At 37.7% G+C, this 22181-nt stretch overlaps 1 protein-coding gene across 1 annotated transcript; it reads right to left on the bottom strand.

Annotated features, from left to right (window-relative positions):
• Positions 1-471: 471 nt before the first annotated feature.
• Positions 472-16126, bottom strand: LOC117984000 (uncharacterized). The gene is made up of 22 exons (XM_069499713.1): positions 15960-16126; positions 14244-14380; positions 13576-13718; positions 12937-13079; positions 12361-12546; positions 12016-12206; positions 11772-11940; positions 11401-11617; positions 10881-10990; positions 10331-10463; positions 8969-9146; positions 6837-6846; positions 6652-6788; positions 5634-5776; positions 4839-4981; positions 3885-4070; positions 3215-3408; positions 2666-2834; positions 1945-2161; positions 1384-1493; positions 1148-1277; positions 472-726 (listed from the first exon to the last, which is right to left on the bottom strand). The coding sequence occupies exons 1-22, from the start codon at positions 16087-16089 to the stop codon at positions 552-554; spliced, it is 3351 nt and encodes a 1116-aa protein (XP_069355814.1). The 5' UTR covers positions 16090-16126; the 3' UTR covers positions 472-551.
• Between the last annotated feature and the right edge of the window lie 6055 nt (positions 16127-22181).

The raw sequence follows: 22181 nt of genomic DNA, 5'->3' as shown, positions 1-22181 counted from the left end.
CATATTCCCCTTTCCTCTCCAATTAAGCGTCAAGCTTGTGCTAGGAGTAGGTACGACAATAGTGCAACGGGCGGGGTTTGAACCGTCGACCTTTCGGTTTTCAGTCCACTCCTATACCGGTTGAGCTATTGAGGCTCTAAAATAAATATTTCACCCCAATTGCACGGGTCATGGTCACGACTGGCGGTTCTGCGAGAGATGAAATTAATGGTGGTATGTACCCGTTATCTACATTAAAATATGGTATAAGTACATTATTTTCTGCCGCGTAGTTACTGTAACAAGTTTATGTAAAATCTATGTGCCATCTAGTCTCAACAGAATGAGAACTTCATAGCAATTAGCTTACGTACCTACTACCTATAACGCCTCTTATAACGAATTAGCTTATACATAGTTCTAATTCATAATTGTCTGCCAATCTGTGGAGGGTTGATGATCTGTTTTTCGATCATTAACAAAATTACAGGCTTCTTACTTCATCAGTTTCTTTTAATAATAAAGTAGATTTAACAGTTCAGTAAATTACTAGGTAGGTACCTAAACTTATATTAATACTGAATGGGGTATAATTCTTCCCAAACTTTAATTCTGTCTTCCTTCAAGTTAACGTGGACTGTGAGGTCATCTGCTATGCGCAGATACTTGCGGTCGTCAGGTTTCATTGCTGGCCACTGTAGACCCTCTAGCTCGGGGAGGTTGCCTGCACCACGTGGATTTGGGTCACTAAAATATTTGAGCAATAATTATTATAATAAATATTTATTAGCGCTTCAAACGTCTTCAAAGTGACTTTTTGACATACCTACTGTTTTATTGTATGGAAAAATGGCAAAAATCAGACACTTAATTTTAATGACGTCCTTAATAAACATATGTTTAGTATAATCAGCACGCTATGTGTCGCTCATTTTTTATTACCAATTTCGAGTAGGTAAACAGGACATATTATAATAACAGGAATGCTAACGTGAGTGACATGGATGGAGTTAAGGAAATCTGTCATTTATTATGGACGGGTAACGGGGTAACCGCATTACAATATGATTTGATAATGATACTGATTACTGGCAGATTAACTTAATTCGGCACTTAGGATACTGAAATAGTTTATACGAGTAGGTTGACAGTTTGAATATATGTTTACCCGTATCTAGCGAAGTTGTACCAGATGCCGGTCATCCTGTCCACGAGAGTAGCATCGCGTCCCTCAGTCGAGATGGCGGGGAATGCGCTCATTGAAAACAGGTAAATTAGATCGTCATGGTGAGCAACTCCTGTACAATGTTAAAAAGTTTAATGACCACGATGTGTCTTTTCATTTCAATTAAATGGTTACTTAACTAGAATAATATCATTTAATATTTTAATAGAGAAGCTTACCAACTGGTTTTTTGGTAACAGGATCTTCGTAGTGACTGTGGGTGCCGATGTAGTTGAACTCGTAGTACCATACAGGGTAAGGAGAGTGGCGGCACATTAGATTGGCCATCCTAAACACATTTAAAATCCATTTCAGTAAATCTCTTTTAAATTCAGATACAAGTTATAGCCATTTAATGCAATCTCACCTGGTGAAAAGTGATGATGAACTCTAATATGGAAGCGGGCTAATCTGGAAGGATTATGGCAGTTTTTATTAATCTCATGCCCCTTTGGTTTCTATTTCTACACGGCATCATACTGGAACGCTAAATCCCTTGGCGGTATGGCGGTAGGGTGGAAACTACCCACGGCTGAAGCCTCCCGCCATAGCTTACCAGAGAAAATTTAGAAATAATTTTAAAAATTCCAAATTTCCCCTGGCGGAAATCGAACCCGGGACCTCCCTCTAGTAAGACCACAGTCCTCACCACTGCGCCAGTCAGATCGTCAAAATAATAATCCAGCCAGACCTAAAACCGGGTTTCTCGGTTGGACAGGTCATCCTTCTAAAATCCTTACCTGTGAATTGGGAAACTTTCGACTCCATCTTGGAATAACAAGCCAAGATTCTTAGCGCTCTCGGTGTCATTGCGAATCGGCTGGTTATTAAGGTACACTGAGAACAGTTTCTGGGTCGCACGTGATGAATTTTCTCGTGGCATTATGAATGTTATTGGCGCTATTCTGTCCCATTCTGCATTCATTTGCTCTGTCCAGGTCTTGTTCCCTAATATAGCTGTGTAATACAACAAATAAAGAAGGTTATGTAGCAGTTATAAATGTTATACAAGGTGTAGTGTAGGTGTGACCAGAACGCAATCAAAAATATAGGGTTATTATTATACTAAGTACCTACCTACCTAAACACAATCCAATGCCAATAACCATTTGTCTTATCTTGTAGTTTTAATCATTTAGTATTTTTCATACCCGCAATGCATAGCGTGCAAAACACGAGTCAATGACCCACCCTACGAAGCGGCATTGATTGCGAGTGACCTATTTACGTAACATTCGTGGAACTGTAGCGTCAGTCAGATGTTTTATTTGCAATACCTACTTATATTGTGAACTTTTTAAAAATACAGGAATATTTTTTCGCGTTTATTTTGTGGTAAGTAAACATCAGTAGATACCACCTGTCTTCGTTTTTGTTAGCGTTCTGGTTACACCTTGTATAACAATGCTTCAAGACAATGTTTAGTAACATCACAATAAACAAAGCTTTTGATTTACTTACTGAAGGCTTTCCAGAAAAATTCATCGGTCGTTTGACTGATGATGTACGGAACAGCGTGCATCTTTCCTTCACGGATGGCATCAAGAGGTTGCATTGTCAAAAACCTCTCCTGCCCATAGTCTCTCTCCACCACGGGCGACCAAATTACAATGGGGTTATGGGCAAATTCCTATAGCAAAGGCAAGTTACGATTTTATAAGACATGGTATCATCAAATACTTAAGTACTTAATACAAAAAATGATTTTGCTTAAAGTTTCTGAATCTGATACAAACGGAACGCCCCTGTGAAAAAGCATTTTCTAGGCAAGCGCGCTCCAACTTAGACCTCATCATTGCTTACCTTAAGGTGTCAAGTGCAAGCAGCCTATCCTATAATCATGAATAACAGAAATATTTCTACTCAGTGCCTGTAATAATAACTTTAATAAATATCCATGTTTGAATAGCACGAGCGCTTGACTGTGATCCAAATTAATATGAAAAATAACGCAATGATTAGGTCTGTACTCATGCTGGTTAGAGGATTTGTGAGCTGATGCGCACTTACATTGAATCCTTTTAAAGAGTCTCCGAGCTCACGCCAAGTCTTCCTCTTCAGACAGTCGATGATAGCTCTTGAGTTATCAGTGATCGAACAGTTAAGCAATCGTGCTTGTTTCACTGCCAAATAGTATAAATTGTCTGGTGAAGGCATAGCGTAAAGAGGTGATCCACTCATTGAAATGCTGCGATGAAAAAGACCTATTAAATTAAAAATACTTAAGTAGTATCTAACGTAGTAGCTTACTTTACCTACTGGTACACTCAATGTAGGTTTTATTTTCGACTAAATGATGCCAGCGAATTCATATCTACTTAAGTTTTGGTTTCTAAAAATTGTTTGGGATCTTTGAATAATATTTTAAAAAAAACTGCGGGATAAAAAGTAGCATCTCCAGGCTGCAAGCTATCTCTGTACCAAATAGATGATACCCACGACCTCGTATCTATTTAGTGTGGAATTAGGTTTTTAAAATTGCGATGGAAACTCTTTGGTTTTCCGGGACAAAAAGTAGGTACTTAATGTTCCTCGCAGGGCTGCAAGATATTTCTGTACCCGTGGAAAGCTGGCAGACAAACAGACTATTCGATATTGGGAATTGAAATTATCAGATCTGTTTTCGTATGTAGGGGGTAGATAGATTGCTCCGACATCAATGTATATTATGTAAGATTACCTTTAGACATGGGAGAAATCATGTGCAGCATTACGCTCTTAGAGCCCACACTGCAGCCTGTAATCGTGACACTATTGGGGTCACCACCAAAACCAGCAATGTTACGCTGCACCCATTTCAGTGCTGCCACTTGATCTTTCAAGCCGTTGTTTCCAGGAGCCAGCTCGTCACCTGTGCTAAGAAAACCTGAAAGTGATAAATAGTGCAGATAATCCATCAGAACATTTCAGGAAAAATTATTTTATTTTATTTTACACAGCACTTAGCCTAGTTAGAGATTGCCTTCTATTGTACCTTTCGGAGTTATGTGTAGGAAAACAAGTGAAGCACCTTACATGTCTGAGAGTTCTGTATAATGTTCTCAAAGATATTATGTGAAGTCTGCCAATCTGCACTGGGCCAGCGTGGCAGATTGAACCCCGAACTCGAAGCATTTATTCAAATTGAGCACCATTGTACACTTTTTGATTATCAAAGGTGTGGAATTTGTAAGATAATGATGTAATGGATAATTAATTACGTTAACTTAAAATTTAAACTACTACGAGGGTTCCAAACGCGCCTGGTCTGAGAAGAAGCCCACAACAAACTCAGCTGGTTAGCCTTTTATTATCACTATTTCACTACGACTATGGCCTTTCTTCTCTCCGGGCTAGTTTTACGTTTCCGTCTGTTGTGCTAACGACTATGGCCTATCTATACCGATCCCTTCTCATTTTGAGAGGAGAGCCGTACTGAGCACTACTCCACGGCTTTCCTCTCGGCCGGCGGCCATGGGTTGATTCTTATGAGATGATGATACAGTATACCAATGTACTCTGTGGATTATACAGCACCATCAGAACATACCAAAAAAATACTTGATATCTGACACTTGACCAAATAAAGTGCTTTCACTTTATTTGGTCAAGTGTCAGATTATATGTCGTTATAGGTAAGTTATATTATAGTTACCAAGCGAACCAAGTCTATAGTTGATTGTAACAAGCACGATATCTCTATCAAGAAGGTAGTGCGGGCCGGCTTTGTCACTTCGGCCTGATAAAGAATAAAATCCACCTCCGTGAATATAGAAAATTACCGGCAAGGGTTTGGACCTGCGAAATTAAATTACGAATGTACTAATAACTATTTACCTATCTAACATGAAAAAATCTTAAAAATAATTAATTGATTATTCAATTAATTTGAGAAACGTAACTTGATAAATACTTATTTATTAGGGTTCCGTACCTCAAAAGAAAAAAAGAACTCTTATAGGATCACTTTGTTGCCTGTCTGTCTGTCCGTGTCTGTCAAGAAAACCTATAGGGTAGTTCCCGTTGACCTAGAATCGTGAAATTTGGCAGGCAGGTCTTATGGCACAAGTAAAGGAAAGAATCTGAAAACCGTGAATTTGTAGTTAGATCACAAAAAAAATTATATATTGTGTTTATGAACAAAATATACTTAAGTAATTAATATTTTTAACTTTCAAAGTAAGATTACTGTACCATGTAGGACAGTAGGGTAGGTATTATGAAAGGGCTTTCTGTAGATTCTAAAACAGGTTTTTATTTATTTTACGCATAATAGTTTTTGATTTATTGTATAATGTCAATAAAAATAAGACTGTAGTACGGAAAGTAGGTACGGAACCCTCGGTGCGCAGGTCTGACTGGCACTCGGCCGATTTTTCATTTTATTATTTAGCTTTATTAACTGCTCTACTATTATGTGATAGGTATATATATATGTACAGAGCCATACCTGTTATTTTTAAGCGGAGTGTAGACATTGATTGTGAGGCAGTCCTCATTAACATTGTAACCTGGTTTGGTGGGTTGAGGGCACGCTGGACTATCTTCACTCGCATCCACGGGACTTTCGTAATTAAGGATTAAGACTGGAGGCTGAAAATGGCATGCTCGTACTACTAGTCGGTGTAGACTGTACATAATATCATCTACATCGTGGCCTCTTTTGTTATACCAGAGGTTGTACGCAACTTCTAAATTACTAAATCTAGTGCTGTCCTTTTCCGCAAGGTTTAGTTTAAAGGTTGTGTACAACAGAGTAAACCACATTGTCGCTGACGGTATTTTATTACAATATTATATAGGATTTTATAATTTCTAAATTTTCTCAGGACTGGTCTGGTGGGAGGCTGCGGCCGTGGCTAGTTACCACCCTACCGGCAAAGCAATGCCGCCAAGCGATATAGCGTTCCGGTACGATGCCGTGTAGAAATCAAAGGTATATGTATGGGTTTTGTATAGAAACAGGCGTTATTTAGCGGAAATTCGCGATATAGGTACAATGAACCAAAAAGCTTAATTTGCTATAATCCGCTGAAAGTTGAAACAGATCAAATCTATATGGTGCAACATGCAGCATGCGACATACACCACCCGCCCTCCCACTGCTAAACGTGCAGGAAAAATCAGCCACCATGCAAGGAATACGCACCACCACCACGCAGCACCACACAAATCCCAAAACATACTCCTCCAAATACACAATACAAATGATCCTTACATGAAACTGAGCCGTTTGGCCTTAAAAAAAATTTTAGTCAATTTCATTGATTTTTATGGACAACTCACGCTTTGCCACGCACAAAAAATTGACTATGGCGAAATTGTTTTCACAAAAAAGACCTAAAGTTTCCTAAGACAGCTTCCCTGTACTTATAATATCTCCTATGGTTTTGGATTTCCCCATACTGTCCCAGTTAAAAAAACACACTGTTATATTATATACTTATACTAAGTATGTACAATCTTACCTGGAACCTCAAGTTGCCCACAGGTGGCTCCGCGTAACGTATGCCGCGGTAGGTCTCGAACCTGCGCCCGCGCCGCGTCACATTGTATCCTCCGCGAAATTCTCCAGAGAGTGACACTACCACTGGCTGTTGAGGCTCTATTGGGAATATTTTATTGGTCATAAAAAAATAACATAGTTAAGTACCTATACCGACCTATGAATATTTAAATCATTTACTGCCGATTAAGTACTGGTTACTTTTTAGGTATCCGTACCCGAAGGGTGCCAACAGTGCCCTATTACTAAGCCTCCGGTATCCGTTATTATTACTTTTAGGCCGACTCAGCTTTCCGTATTATCATAAGTACAACCTCTGATTTTTAATTCGGTGGAATTCTGTATTTACTAGAGATAAAACATTTCCCACAGTGTACATAAATTTTAATCTTGTACGTAGGTAAATATACTGATGACTTTCTGGTTACACCCTAACCAGAAAGCTGGCAAAAACGAAGACAGTTGGAGTTGATAGTACTGATTGATGGTCAGTGATATGAGACCACAAAAAAATTACGAAAAAAATTATTGAAAAATCTTGTAAAATTTCACGATATATTGCAAATAAAACATCTGACTGACGCTAGAGGTCAACGAACGTTCCGGCGAAGTAGGCCACTCGGAGTCAATGCCGCGTCGTAGGCGGGGCATTGACCCGAGTTTTGCACGCTATATTTTTACGCATTACAGGTTTGAAAAAAATACTAGATCACTAAAATTACAAAATGAGGCAAATATGGTTATTGGTATTGGATTGTATTTAACAATAACGCTAAATTTGATAGTGTTCTTGTCGTGTCTGTCAAGAAACCTACAGGGTACTTCCCATTGACCTGGAATCATGAAATTTGGCAGGTACGTAGGTCTTATAGCACACATAAAAAGCTCGCACTTGGCCGGTTGTTAGGGTTCCGTACCTCAAAAGGAAAAACAGAATCTTATAGGATCACTTTGTTGTCTGTCTGTCTGTCTGTCAAGAAACCTACAGGGTACTTGCCGTTATCCTAGAATCATGAAATTTGACAGGTAGGTAGGTTTTATAGCAGACATTCGGGGAAAAATTTGAAAACCGTGAATTTGTGGTTACATCACATAAAAAAATTAAATTGTGGTCATGAACTAATAATTAGGCTATTATTTTCGAAGTAAGATAACTATATCAAGTGGGTTGTCATATGAAAGGTCTTCATCTGTGCATTCTAAAACAGATTTTTATTTTGTTCAAACATCATAGTTTTTGAATTATCGTGCAAAATGTCGAAAAAATACGACTGTAGTACGGAACCCTCGTTGCGCGAGCCTGACTCTCACTTGGCCGGTTTTTTATTTTGTTGTGTTCGTAATGGATAAGATTTTTGTCAAAGAATTTTTTGAAAAACCTTCAATCAAAACAGATCAGACAGAATTTAATTCCGTCGAATTAAATAATTTGTGGTAAAATCGAACTCCAGGTGGTAGTCATCCTGTTTTTCATACAAATAACTCTCCTGATGTATAAAAATGACAACGTTAGAATTCCACCGAATTAACAATTATCAGAGTATGGGTCAAGGTAACTTACCTACTGAACCTCCAAGGTTATTATAATCTGTGTACGTGTGACCAAACGCATAAGAACAAACAACAACACACACGAATAACCACCGTCCCATCTTGCAGGTTGCTCTGTACTAACTAGTGAGTATGATTGTACATACTCTTTGGTACTAACCAGGCGCAGGACACGCCAACGTAGGTACCTAAAGAAAATAATATAACTTATAAGAACACGTCATACCTACCATACCTACCTACTAACTTAAACTATAAGGAAAATAATTTAAGTAGGTAGGAATTCAACAAACAATTATTTCATTGGTGATATTGACATACCTACGTCTAATGTTTTATGTTTTGCGTACAATGCCAGGCCAGGGGTGGTGCAAGTAATGCAAGCGCTCCGGGCGCTGCAGCACAGCTCTAAGATTGAAGTTTCTGTAGGTACTTAATAAATTCTAAAGTACTTAATGAACAAAACGGACACTATCAATTAATAGTACCTAATAAGTATACCTAAGTACCTACAAAAAAATTAAATAAATAAACTATAACAAAATAAAAAGCTAATTAAAGAAAACGAATTATAATTTTAATAAAATCTTTTATTTATTACATTATAAACAATACCAGGATGCTTTACAGTCAGATCTTTTAAATAATTAATAAAATTAACACACGAGAAATACAAATATCTTACAAGCTAAAAAAAATGTCCCATTTTATGTAAACAAAACTATTTAATATTCGATCGGGTACAGTTCTTCCCAGAGCTGGATTCTTTCCTCCTTCATGTTCTTGTGTATGGATAGGTCGTCGCCGATACGCAAGTACTTGCGGTCGTCGGGCTTCATTGCTGGCCAGTTCAGGCCTTCCAATTCGGGAATATCCCCACTGGGATCCCCACGGGGATTCGGATTCCTGAAATTATACAAAACTTGTTACAAAGAAAATAGTAGATTATTGACCAAGGGGATAAAGCAGTGTCTTCTGCCGCGGGTGACGATTTAAGTTCACCCAAGACTAACCACCGCACTGAGAGTCGCTAATCGTTAATTAAGATTGAGTTAAAACGAGACAGATTTATGTGAGAGATATAGCTCTATCTCGTTTTTTTTTTTTTTCCACCATAAAGCACTATTATAAAATGGTAGCTTTATTGCTACTACCATCTAGCCTATGGGCTAATAAGTAATATTATTCTAGCTTAAACTTCTACTTATGATTAATTTTTAAATCTAATTTACAGTCCAATAACTGTCCTTAGTTTGTTCTAACACGTACTTACAGTTCACTATGTTCTTGTGACCTAGAAAAATAAAGTAGCACAAGCACTATTACACAAACGCTGCACTTATGTACTTTTTAACACTAATTCGAACGGCTTGGTTCTTTTGAGCCTCCTTTTGATCTATCTCGTTTAACTCAATCTTAAGTAACGATTAAGCGACTCTGAGTACGGCTGTAAGACAGCTTTATCACCGAGGAAAATACTCTACTTTTCGTACCATTTGCGAAAAATTTAACTCACTAATAATATGAGATAAGCATTTATTAAATGTATTTTTAGAACATTAACTTATTTATAAAATAAATTAAAATAAACAGCTAAACGTTTATGTATTTGAAGAAAACAAAAACGCGGCATATTCCTAGACTAATATTTTTTTGTCGGAAAAGCAAAGGCATCAAGCTCATACGGCCTCGTCGGTTTTCGTATAATCATAACTGCATAATAAATGCGTATTCCTTTTTCGAAAAGATGTATAATGCTTTATATACAAACTCAATGGTGTAAACACAGATGTAGTTCAGTATAAATTTTGGTAAGTATTCCAAATTTTAATCCCCCTAGAGGAGGATGAATGAAATTCAGTACAATTTTCTTAGCGGATGCCTATGTCATAATAGCTATCTGCATGCCAAATTTTAGCCCGATCCATCCAGTAGTTTGAGCTGTGCGTTGATAGGTCAGTCAGTCAGTCAGTCAGTCAATCAGTCACCTTTCCCTTTTATATATTTAGATAAACAGTGTATTTTTATTACTCGCATGCAAAGCTCTTATAATAATGATGCCACATTAGGTTAAAAGAATGATCAATTACCCGTGTCTAGCGAAGTTGTACCAGATGCCTGTCATCCTCTCCACAAGAACTGAGTCGAGACCCTCGGTGGAGATGCCAGGGAACTGGAAGCTCAAGGGGAACAAATAAACCAGGTCATCGTGATGAGCCGCCGCTAGAACAATAATAATAATATTATGCAGTAAATAAACTAAGAATGAAGTTTTATAGAAGCTATCAGATACTTAGATTAATATTTCTACCAAGTTTATGGCAAAAAAATTGGTAAACCTTATTACATACATACTCCATACAAAGTCCTTTAATTCCTCTTATAAGTAGGTATACCTTAGATGAATACATATTTGAATATTTGGAAACTTAAAGTAATTTCAATTCAAGTAATATTTCAATGAAGCATTACTTATTTCATGTTAAATACATAGCCCGGCCATATTGTTTCGTTTCAGATTTTAACAAAACTCTTTTGGAATTTTACAACTAATCGGTTTTTCCATAATATAAGACGTTTACTTGAGTGCTTTATATTTTATCCTTAATGGTCTAAGATTTTTATAAGAATAGAGCTTACCAACTGGCTTCGTGGTGACAGGATCTTCGTAAAAGCTATGGTTGCCGACATAACTGAATTTGTAGTACCATACAGGATGTGGAGAGTGGCGGCACATAAGGTTTGCCATCCTGTTATGCATTGGAATAAAGATTACACATTATTATGATTTATGTTGATGTAGTAAAAATAATAAACAACAGGTATTTTTTGTTATATAAATTAACACTATATATTTTATATCCTAAGAAACAGCGGAACATTAAGTCTCCCCTGTATAACCCTGCTGATTGGTTTTATGTGGATACACTTATAAGTACGCGACAGGTCGAGATGGCAATCGGGGTATGACGTGAGGGGACAGCCCACACACCCGTACGTCACCCGCCCTATCTCGCATCGGGTTAGCACGGGGGCTATGCGTGTGTGCGGGGCGTCCCCACCCCGATTGCCATTTCGACCTGTCGCGTACCTACTATAGGTATATTTATTTAAATTATTAATCAAATTGTATTTTCAACACAGCACAATAAACTGTTACCTGTGAACAGGGAAGCTCTCGATGGAGTCTTGGTATAATAACCCAAGATTTTTAGCACTCTCTGCATCATTCTTTAAAGGTTTGTCATGCAGATATGCGGTGCGTAGTCTACGTGCTGCATAAGTGGCGTTTCTTCGATCCATCATGAAAGATATTGGAGCTATTCTTTCCCATTCAGCATTCATTTGATCACTGAGCGTTTTGTTTTTCAAAACCGCTGTAAAGTTTAATTTTACCATTAAAGTAAATACACAACTGTTAAGTAAGTATATTGAGGATTTTACTACAAAATTTCCACAAACAGAAATGCCGTAGGCTTTTCTGTGAAATAATGTTCATATTAGAAATAACAAAAAATACTAGTTTCTTACCAAATGCAAACCAGAAGAACTCATCTTCTGTCTGACTGATGATATGTGGTACGGCGTGCATCTTTCCTTCACGAATTGCGTCTATTGGATCAATGGGCAAAAACCTTTCCTGGCCGAAATCTTTCTCAATGATCGGCATCCAAATCCCGACGGGGTCGAAGCCAAATTCCTATAAATCATTATGAGAAGTTTTAATTGCTGTTGCAGCTATGTAAAAAGCTATTTGGTTAAGAAAATTTCTTACGTAGAATCCTGGTAAAGAGGATCCGATGTCTCTCCATGGTTTGGTTTTAAGGCAATCAATGATGACTTTCGAGTTGTTTGTGGGGCAGTTTAATATTTCAGCCTGTCTCACTGCCAAATGATAGAGATTGTCTGGAGTGGGACCCTTATACACAGGAGATCCGCTCATGGAAATTCCTCGGTGGAACAAACCTGTAAATAAGAACAAATGTAGAGCGCAAACTCGTGCAGTGTACTATTCTAAAAAGAACAATTTGGGTGTCCGAAATTATTTAATACAAATAGGTAAAAGATCTTTTGAGTTGTGAAATCAAAATAAATTGAATATGAATCGAAAGCGCTGTACCTTTAGACATAGGTGAAATCATATGCAGCATGACACTTATGGATCCAGCGCTGCAACCTGCTATAGTAACACTATTAGGATCTCCACCAAACGCGGCGATGTTTCGTTGTACCCATTTAAGAGCTGCCACTTGATCTTTATATCCGTTGTTACCCGGAGCCAACTCATCACCAGTGCTTAGGAAACCTAGGGAAATATTGGTTTTAGACAGTAGATTTTGCTAAATCAGTTGTGCGCAATTTCAAACCTAAATTGACTTGGTAGGTACTCTAAATATTTGTCCTAGAATCTTCCCAGCGGAAAAGGGTTAAAGATTGAGTATAACCAAATCAGCACTAATATGTAAAATATAAAGATTTTATTTGGGATATCAACCTTGAAAGACTAGAGCAAAATTCAAACTCGAATTCTATTTCCAATACGGACATGTCTACGTTGTACGGAACAAACGTAATTTTTATTAGAAGAAAAACTATTACCCAGTGATATTACCTTGATAATTTTGGTTTAATTATGATAATGCACATGATATTAAGTAAGTTCCTATACTTATAAATATTTTATGAAAGAATTTACCTAGAGAGCCTATTCGATAGTTGATGGTGACCAATACTACGTCACGGTCCAGAAGATATTGTCCGCCAAATAAGTCACTGCGTCCCGTCATAGAATAAAATCCTCCCGGGTGAATGAAGAAAATTACTGGTAACGGTTTAGACCTAGAATAATGAAAATTGAGCGGTGAAAATTTGTTACTGAATGAATGAAAAAGCAAGGTACAGTTGGCATGCACCTGCGCAGTGGATGATTTAGCAATATATTTGTTCACCAGTCATTACCGATGAACAGACATCTCCTTCCTCTACTTCGTCGAGTTCTTTTTCCTGACTCCAACAGCTGATATCGGTAGATGAAGAGGAAAAATCTTTTTTTTAGATAACTAGGCTCATATAATAGGACATAGACATTATTAACTATAGCTTATGCCCGTGACTACACAAATTTCAACCCCCTATTTTACCTCCTTAGGGGTTGAATTTAAAAAAATTCTTTCTTAGCGTATGTCTACATCATAGGCAGCTATTTGTATAGTAAAATACTTAGTCATTGTAAAAAAATTGTAATTATAGGGCACCGCAGGAATTTTTAATCACGTTTCCCCTATGCTCTCAGAAAAAAAGTTAATTTTACAAGAAAAACAAGTCATATTCTTACCTGTCCTTTTTAAGTGGCGTATAGACATTGATAGTGAGGCAGTTCTCATCAATGAAGTAATCGGAACCGACCAACAGTGGGCAGGCTGGGCCATCTTCGCTTGCGTCAACCGGGGTTTTATACTCGAGGATTAGTTTGGGCGGCTGTTTGATTAACAATTTCAATATTTTTAATACGTCGCTATATAAATTTTACAATTTGGCAGCAACGCAGTTGCAATTTGCATATCAACACATAATGTATCTAATGTTGTAAAATTAAAGTCCCCTGCCGCGCCGCGCTAAGTTCGTGCTAATCTCAAAAACTACTTTATTCAATAGGGTCTCTAGACTAATGAGAGAGACTGTGGAGAGTATAGAGCTTACATCAATGGTGGAGAAAATGGCGCAAAAGTGTAATGACCTAATTTTGTTGTTAGCCCTGACTGAAAAGTTGAATCAGGTTCAACTTGATTCAATCAAGGCTGCCACCATAATTAGTTAGGTAGGATATTGTCTCATTCGACGCTTATGTATGTGTGCTTGCATATTTTTAATATTCCATAATATAGAAATTTCTTACATAATATCAAGATATTTAAGATTTTAAAAATAAAGGTTGTTTTAGACAATTGTAAATTGTTCTTGCACAAAAGAACAAATACCACTTAGTTTGATTTTTTTTCTCACCTGGAATCTTAGTTCTCCCACCGGTGGTTCCGCGTAATATATTCCCCGGTAGGATTCGAACTGACGACCTCGTCGTGTTGTGTTGTAGCTTCCGCGGAATTCTCCAGAGGGCGAAACTACGACAGGCTGCTGAGATTCTGTTTTTTTCAAGAACGAAATTATTGGTAACTCACTCTTGTTTGTTTTAAAATCCTGATACAATCATAATAATATATAGGCAATTACCTAATATATTTACCTATTATGTATACATATATCTGTCAAAAATATGAAATGTAAAATTTTTCCCACAATTAGGTACCAATAATTATTACCTAGGTATCTTCTAGGTACTAATAAATAAATAATGCTTTCCAGCAGGAATGCTGGGAAATGCCCGCCAAATGGTCACAACGAAAAGTCAGGTTGTTTTACTGTAATCCTTTTATCAGTAGGATAGATAGATATTTGTTGTAATGTAAGTTGTGTACAAAGCACACTATCACTAATTGCGACATTCACCTTGGAATATCCGCAACTCCTGCTGATTGTTTTTGTTTATAATTCATAAGTAGATATCGTTTTATAGATTAAAACAAAAACAATCAGTACTCTTACTATAAATGCGAAAGTGTGTTTGTTAGTTGGTTTGTTGGTTTGTCCTTCAATCATGTCGCAACAGTGCAACGGATTGACGTGACGTTTTGCATGGGTATATATAGACGTGGAGAGTGACATAGGCTACTTTTTATCCCGGAAAATCAGAGATTTCCCACGGTATTTTTAAAAACCTAATTCCACGCGTACGAAGTCGCGGGCATCAGCTAGTAATACATATTACCGGGTGCATATTTTATCCACTTTATCAAGCTTTTCTTGTGTGACGGTGTTCAAGTGACGGCGCATAGCTATTGGCCTAGCTAGACAATTCTCAGCAACAAATGAGCGCTTAGTCAAAACCCAAACCAGTATCGGTTTCTGCCTAACGATTTTTTCCATTGTAGGTAACAGTGGCCAATGCCTGAATTTGTAGTCCAAAACTGCAACTCAATTTTACCGATTCAGCCCCCCAATTGTGTAAGAATAACCATTTCATGGCTATCGCAATCGTCAAGAAATTCTGCCCTTTGATTGGCTGTGAAAAAATGTAAACAGCGAATCAACCAATCAAAGGGCAGAATTTCTTGACGATTGCGATAGCCATGAAATGGTTATTCTTACACAATCGGGGGGCAGTTTTGTCCTCTATCATTCCAGAATTATAATATTTGTATATTCATAAATTATACCTAAGTAGGTACCTAATTACCGTCGTAAATCCGAGAAACTGGAAGATGCAATAATTTCAAATGCTATTTTGAGATTAAGAATTATAATTAATAAGTAGGTAGTATGTTTATTTTCCTTGTTTGAGTTTCACAACATATTTAATCTCTAGCCGAATTATTGGTAAAAATTAGTTTCGGCTTTCAAAATAGGATTCAGACACTCCTAGGATATACACCTACCAAAAATATGTTAGGCAGAAGCCGAAATTTTGACTTTTAACTAAGCGCACACGCCTTGTCATTCCGAAGGACTGCCTAGGCCAATCGCGATGGACCGGCGGCATTTTGGATTATGAACATAATATCGTTACCTATAGGTACCGCTATCGTAGGTTATGTATTTTTAAAATCACTTTCAATGACAAATGTAAACATAATAATACTTAATAATACAACCAATTTAACTGACCTGCTCCTCCATGGTTGTGGTTGTGATGATTATGATCATGGTTGTGATCATGATCATGATGGTGATTGTGGTTGTGGCTGTGCGCGCAAGTCGCCACCACCAGTAGCGATACGTAGAACAACGTTTTCATCTTGCAACTAAAAGTATACTGCCAGGAAACTCATATTAACCACCTTATATAGCTTGTACCTACGTGTATATTTAGGGCATTATTATTTTCTGAATGAACTTGAAGAAATACTATACGTATGGGTAGGTATTCCCGACGGTGGTGGTTCGAATATGAGACTCTTTTAAGGAAGAGGTTTTAGTATAGATCAGGTCTAGGTTCATTCAAATTTTATTATAAAAACGTAGGATACAATTCAAATTAATGATATAAGTACGTACTTACATTTAAATGAGTAATAATATTATGATCCCTATACATAAACAGAATAATACCATGCCTATATGAAATCTCTAAATATAGCTCCTAGATCTTCAGAATATACCTATACCTAGTCCGCGACAGAACGAGATGGCAATGGGGAAGGGAACACCCTGCATACCCGCACAGCCCCTGCGCTTGTGCGTCCCCCCGCTTCATACTACGATTGCCATCTCGACCTGTCGCGTACAATGTTGTATCCTTTTTAGTGTGCCGTAGGTACTTATCTCCTGCAGAGAAAAAAGAAACGCATAAAGGATCACTTCGTTGTCTGGCTGTCCGCCTATCAAGACCAAGACATTTCTTATATTTATCTTATCTCAATTTAGAGATGACAATCTGGGAGGGAACGTCCCGCACAACCGCACAACCCCCGCGCTAACCTGGTACGGGCAAACGCAGGTGACATGCGGGTGTGCAGGGTATCCCCCCACCTCATACCCCGATTGCCATCAAAACCTGTCGCGGACTATACTTCCCGTTGACCTAGAATCATGAATTTTGGCAAGTAACAATGTCTTATAGCACAAATAAAGGGGAAAATCCAAAAACCGTAAAGAATTTGGTTACATCACAAAGAAAATCAAAAAGTGTTAATTCTTGTATGATGGTACGGAAGTCGGAACCCTTCACGTGCCTGCCCTGCACGTTTAAGTCCGTCTCGCACTTGACTGATTCTATACTCAAAGACTGTGGTCTTTGAGTATAGAATCGGTCAAGTGCAAATCATAAATAACTTCATTTTTGAAGTCGATCAAAAGTGATCGAACTGGAGCTACAAAGCATCTACATTTTATCTTTTGTTTCACCATAGATAATACATACGGATAGGTGGTACCTATTGTGTTTCACAAAAGTGTGTTGATGTGTCGTGTAGAAAGGAAACTGTTAAGGAAAATCTTAACGGAGTCAAGTCAATGCCCATTTCATCCAAAAGCGGATTTTAAAAACCAGCCAAGTGCGAGTCAGACTCGCGCACACAGCACAGGTTCCGTACTACAGTCGTATTTTTTCGACATTTTGCACGATAAATAGAAAATTATTATGCGTAAACATAAATAAAAATCTGTTTTAGAATCTACAGGCCCTTTCATATGATACCCCATTAATTGGCGCATCTTACTTTAAAAGTTGAAAATACTAATATTTGTTCATGAACACATTTTAATTTTTTTGTGATGTAACCACAAATTCACGGTTTTCGGATATTTTCCTTTACTTGTGGTATAAGAATTACCTACCTGCCAAATTTCAAGATTCTAGGTCAACGAGAAGTACCTACCCTATAGGTTTTCTTGACAGACATGACAGACAGACGGACAGACAACAAAGTGATGAGAACAAGAGTGATGTAAGGGTTCTTTTTCCATTTAAGATACGGAACCGTAAAAATTAGTTATAATTATCTCTACATTTGCTTAATCTCATTTTACTGATTCATACTTGTAATTATGTTTACAACGAGGCAGGTGACTATAATAAGGAAATAGGTGAAAATGACCGAAGTCAATGTTAAGAAAATATGGTTCGCACTATGCAATAATAATTTTATTAATAACTAGATGATGTTCACGGCTTCACTTCAGTGGATTTAGGTTTTTAAAATCCCGTAGGAAAGTTTGATTTTCCAGGACAAAAAGTAGCCTGTCCGTAGTAACCCGTTCCCGGGATGCAAGGTATCTCTGTACCAAATTTCTGAGTCTTTCAAAATCCCGTGGGATCACCACAATTTAGAAATGCATATCCCTACAGCATCAGTATTGAGGTGTTGGTATCAACGATAAAGTCTTTACTTGGTAGGTATCTCCAATATCAATTTATAACCGACAGTTTCTTAATCACATCAGTCTTGGTGGTCAGGTCCCATGCAGCATCAGGATTGAGGAGTTAGATTCCAAATTTTTTATGGGACATGAGACAATGTCAAAAAGTTTCTCTATCGATTAATAAAATCGGTTCAGAAATCTCGAAGATTTCGGTGTACCTACATCGGTAGAAAAAATAAATCTCCTTTTTTGAAAGTCGGTTAAAAAAGTAGCCTAAGTATATGTTACTCCTTGATCCTCTCCTCCTTACTTGTCTGTGAAAGTCCCGTCTAAGTAAGTTCAGCCGTTCCGAATATGCCCGTTCATACAGACAGACAGTTTTTTTTTAAACATGTGATTCAGTTCAAATAACCATAATATGAGCTTAATATGACGTAGTTCTTCGAAATTACAGACATACACCTCAATTTTATTTATTAGCATAGTTGGCCTAATTTTTTCGAATACTTAGGGAGAAGGCGAAGGCTGGGTTCCGTAATTTTTGATATGTAAATGTTATTTAAAAAGTGCTAAGTACTTAAGTAAGTACATGAAAGAGTAGTACAATATTATTTGGACGCACAATTCCCTGTTTCTTAATAATAGATTTTTCTGCATAATAATGATTGAGGAAAACGATTCTGTGGAGGTTCACTTCGGAAATCCCCAGAAACTGTCAATTAGTCAATTGATCGCGATGATGCGTATAATCGTTGTATAGAATAATTTTTACCAGTCCAATATCTTAAAGTACCTACTTTATGGAATAGGTACCTACTAGATGATTCCTGCGACTTCGTCGGCGTGGATTAATGATTTTTTAAATAAGTATCCCGTGGAAACTCTTTGATTTTCCGGGATAACAAGTGGCCTGTCACAGTTTGTGAAATGCAAGTTATCACTGTATTTTTAATAAACAGATGATCCGTGAAAAATTAGCAGACAGACAGACAGGTACACTTTCGTATTTTATAATATCTGTATGGATTTGTGGGTATAATCTGCACAAATTTGGAAATCCTCAACCTAAATTACGTAGGTTTTTATAATATTACGTGTTATCTAAGTAGGTAAATGTGTGCAGTGCACTGTGCAGTGTGCAGTCGATTTGATAACCTCAAACCTGGTTCAGATTACAATATCAGTTACCTACCTCAAGAACCTTGGCATTAGATATCTATTATGTTATTTATAAACACTTTACTACCAACTTGTGGTCTCTTATATTGATGGCATTATGCTTCTTCCTATGTATAGTACACGACAGTTCAAGTTGGCAATCGGGGTGGGAACGCCCCGCAAACCCATACAGCCCCCGCGCTAGCCCGGTGCGGGCGAATGCTGTGATGACGTGGGGGTGTGCACGGTGTCCTCCCGCCTCATAACCCGATTGCTATCTCAACCTGTCGCGGACTATCACTACACATATAATTAATCTATTTGGAATTTAGTTCCTTATAATATTAGGACTAAGTAATATTATTAGAAACTAAATAAGTAGGTACTATAAATACTTAGGAAAATAAGATTGAAAAATTACCTAAAGATACAGGTATGTATATGAAGATTCTTTAACTTATCATCGATAAATAGTAAGTAATAGCCAATACAAGGGCGATATAACAAAAAACCGGCCAAGTGCGAGTCAGGCTCGCGCAATGAGGGTTCCGTACTACAGTCGTATTTTTTCGACATTTTGCACGATAATTCAAAAACTATGATGCATAAAAATAAACAAAAATCTGTTTTAGAATGTACAGGTGAAGACCTTTCATATGATACCCCACTTGATATAGTCACTCACTTCGAAAGTTGAAAATACTAATTATTAGTTCATGACCACAATTTAATTTTTTTGTGTGATCTAACCCTAAATTCACGGTTTTCAGATTTTTCTCCAAATGTCAGCTATAAGATCTACCTACCTGCCAAATTTCATGATTCCAGGTCAACGGGAAGTACCCTGTAGGTTTCTTGACAGACAGACAGACAGACAACAAAGTGATCCTATAAGGGTTCCGTTTTTCCTTTTGAGGTACGGAACCCTAAAAAAGTAATATTTTAGTAAGTATACCTACGTACCTACCTACTCATACCGACAGTCATAACATAACCCATAACAGCGAACACGCATCGAAAATACCGCACAACATTGACTTATGAATTGTTATTCAGCCTACGTATCTAGGTAATACAGATCACACCTTTTGTTATTTTCCACCAGACTTTTCCTTGTTAGTAGGTAGGTATGTCTTTACTCTTTACATATTATTGTTATTACTTGAATATATCTAACTATGTAGCCTAGATTTTTTCTAGAATATTATGCTAGAAGAATGTATGGCAATATGTAAAGCCTGCTTTTTACGTAGACCTAGAGTAGACGTAGGTGAAAAATATTAATATCTAGGTAGGAACCCACCTATGACCTAACTGGTAATTAATCTTCTCCATTGTATATAAAAACTAGATGATGCCCGCGACTTAGGATCCGTCCGCATGGATTTAGGCTTTTAAAATCCCGTGAGAACTCTTTAATTTTCCAGGATCAAAAGTAGCCTATGTCCTTCCCCGGGATGCAAGCTATCTCTATGCCAAATTCCATCAAAATCGGTTAAACGGATGGGCTGTGAAAAGCTAGCAGACAGACAGACAGACTAATGGTATGGAGGATCGAATCGCTTAATGTGTTGCTGATCGCAAATCTCGAGAACAGCTGAACCGATTTCGCTAATTCTTTTTTATAATATCCCTTGAAGTACGAGGATGGCTCTTACGGAGAGAAAAATTTAAAAAATTGCCTGAAAAATAATCGACTGTGCGGTACGAAGTTCGCCGGGTCAGCTAGTTCACCTATAAAATACCAAAGAACAATAATTATTGTAGCGGTCTACGACCTTACTTAGATTATGCTGTCATAAGATGGGAAAACCATTTTGTCACAATAAAACTCTTTTGTAGGTAGGTAGGTATAGATGCATAGGTAAGGGCACAAATGATGCATGGATGGTTTCATACAATGACATTCTAAGCATGCTTATTAGAATGTCATTGGTTTCATATCATTACTACCCTTATTATAAATGCGAAAGTGTGTTTGTTTGTTGGTTTGTTCTTCAATCACGTTGCAACGAAGCAACGGATTGCCGTGATTTTTTGCATGGGTGTAATTAGAGACCTGGAGAGTGACATAGGCTACTTTTGATCCCGGAAAATCAAGGATTTACCACGGGATTTTTAAAAACTTAAATCCACGCGGATGAAGTCGCGGGCATCAGCTAGTCCCTTATATTTGAGGAAATAATAATGTCCTCCTTACCAATAGAGCCATTACACATGGCCGATAGTTGCCCGGCAACTCAGTCGACAGTATCTGTGATTTATATGGAAGTTGCTGTAGCTGTACCTATGCGCACGTAGTTGCCGCGACTCCGTGCGCATATAAATTAGGCAGATTCTAACAGTCGCCGTCGACTGAGTTGCCAGGCGACTAGTCGACTGTGCGTAATGGCTCTTCAGCCACGGCAGGCATTCTCCATAGAGCATATTATAGCCATCTGCGCGGGAGATACATATTTGTAGTGCACAGCGTGTATGCAAAAACACGGGTGCACTCTCTATTCTCTCACAATACTCCTATAGGACGTAAATCCGACACGACTAGAGTTCACCTTCAGCCACGTACCTTGGAGAGCACATAGCTTTCCAAGGTACATCCAGGTGTAACACCGCCACATTTCTAACTTACTGAGAATTTCTTACAGAAAAATCCAATACCTATTTTGTGATACTGACTCCAGAATCGAACTTGTCATCCGCAGTCGAACATGCTAACCACTTTCTGAGGTACGTATGAGGCGGTGGCTACAGGACAAACACAATTTTTTCTATTTAAATTCATGCTCATTAATTATACTTAATATTACATATTATACACTAGAGGATGCCCGTGACTTCATCCGCGTGGATTAGGTTAATTAAAATCCC

The sequence above is a fragment of the Maniola hyperantus genome, chromosome 7, assembly GCF_902806685.2.
Source record: "Maniola hyperantus chromosome 7, iAphHyp1.2, whole genome shotgun sequence".
Lineage (NCBI taxonomy): Eukaryota > Metazoa > Arthropoda > Insecta > Lepidoptera > Nymphalidae > Maniola > Maniola hyperantus.
Note: the sequence above shows the minus strand (reverse complement) of the source record. Positions and strands in the feature narration are given on the sequence as shown.

Coding starts and splice junctions, on each gene's coding strand:
- LOC117984000 (XM_069499713.1), bottom strand. CDS start 16,089: ATGAAAACGTTGTTCTACGTATCGCTACTGGTGGTGGCGACTTGCGCG. Junction 11,941..12,015: donor CCTCTTTACCAGGATTCTAC/GTAAGAAATTTT, acceptor AATGATTTATAG/GAATTTGGCTTCGACCCCGT. Junction 10,991..11,400: donor GAGAGCTTCCCTGTTCACAG/GTAACAGTTTAT, acceptor AATGCATAACAG/GATGGCAAACCTTATGTGCC.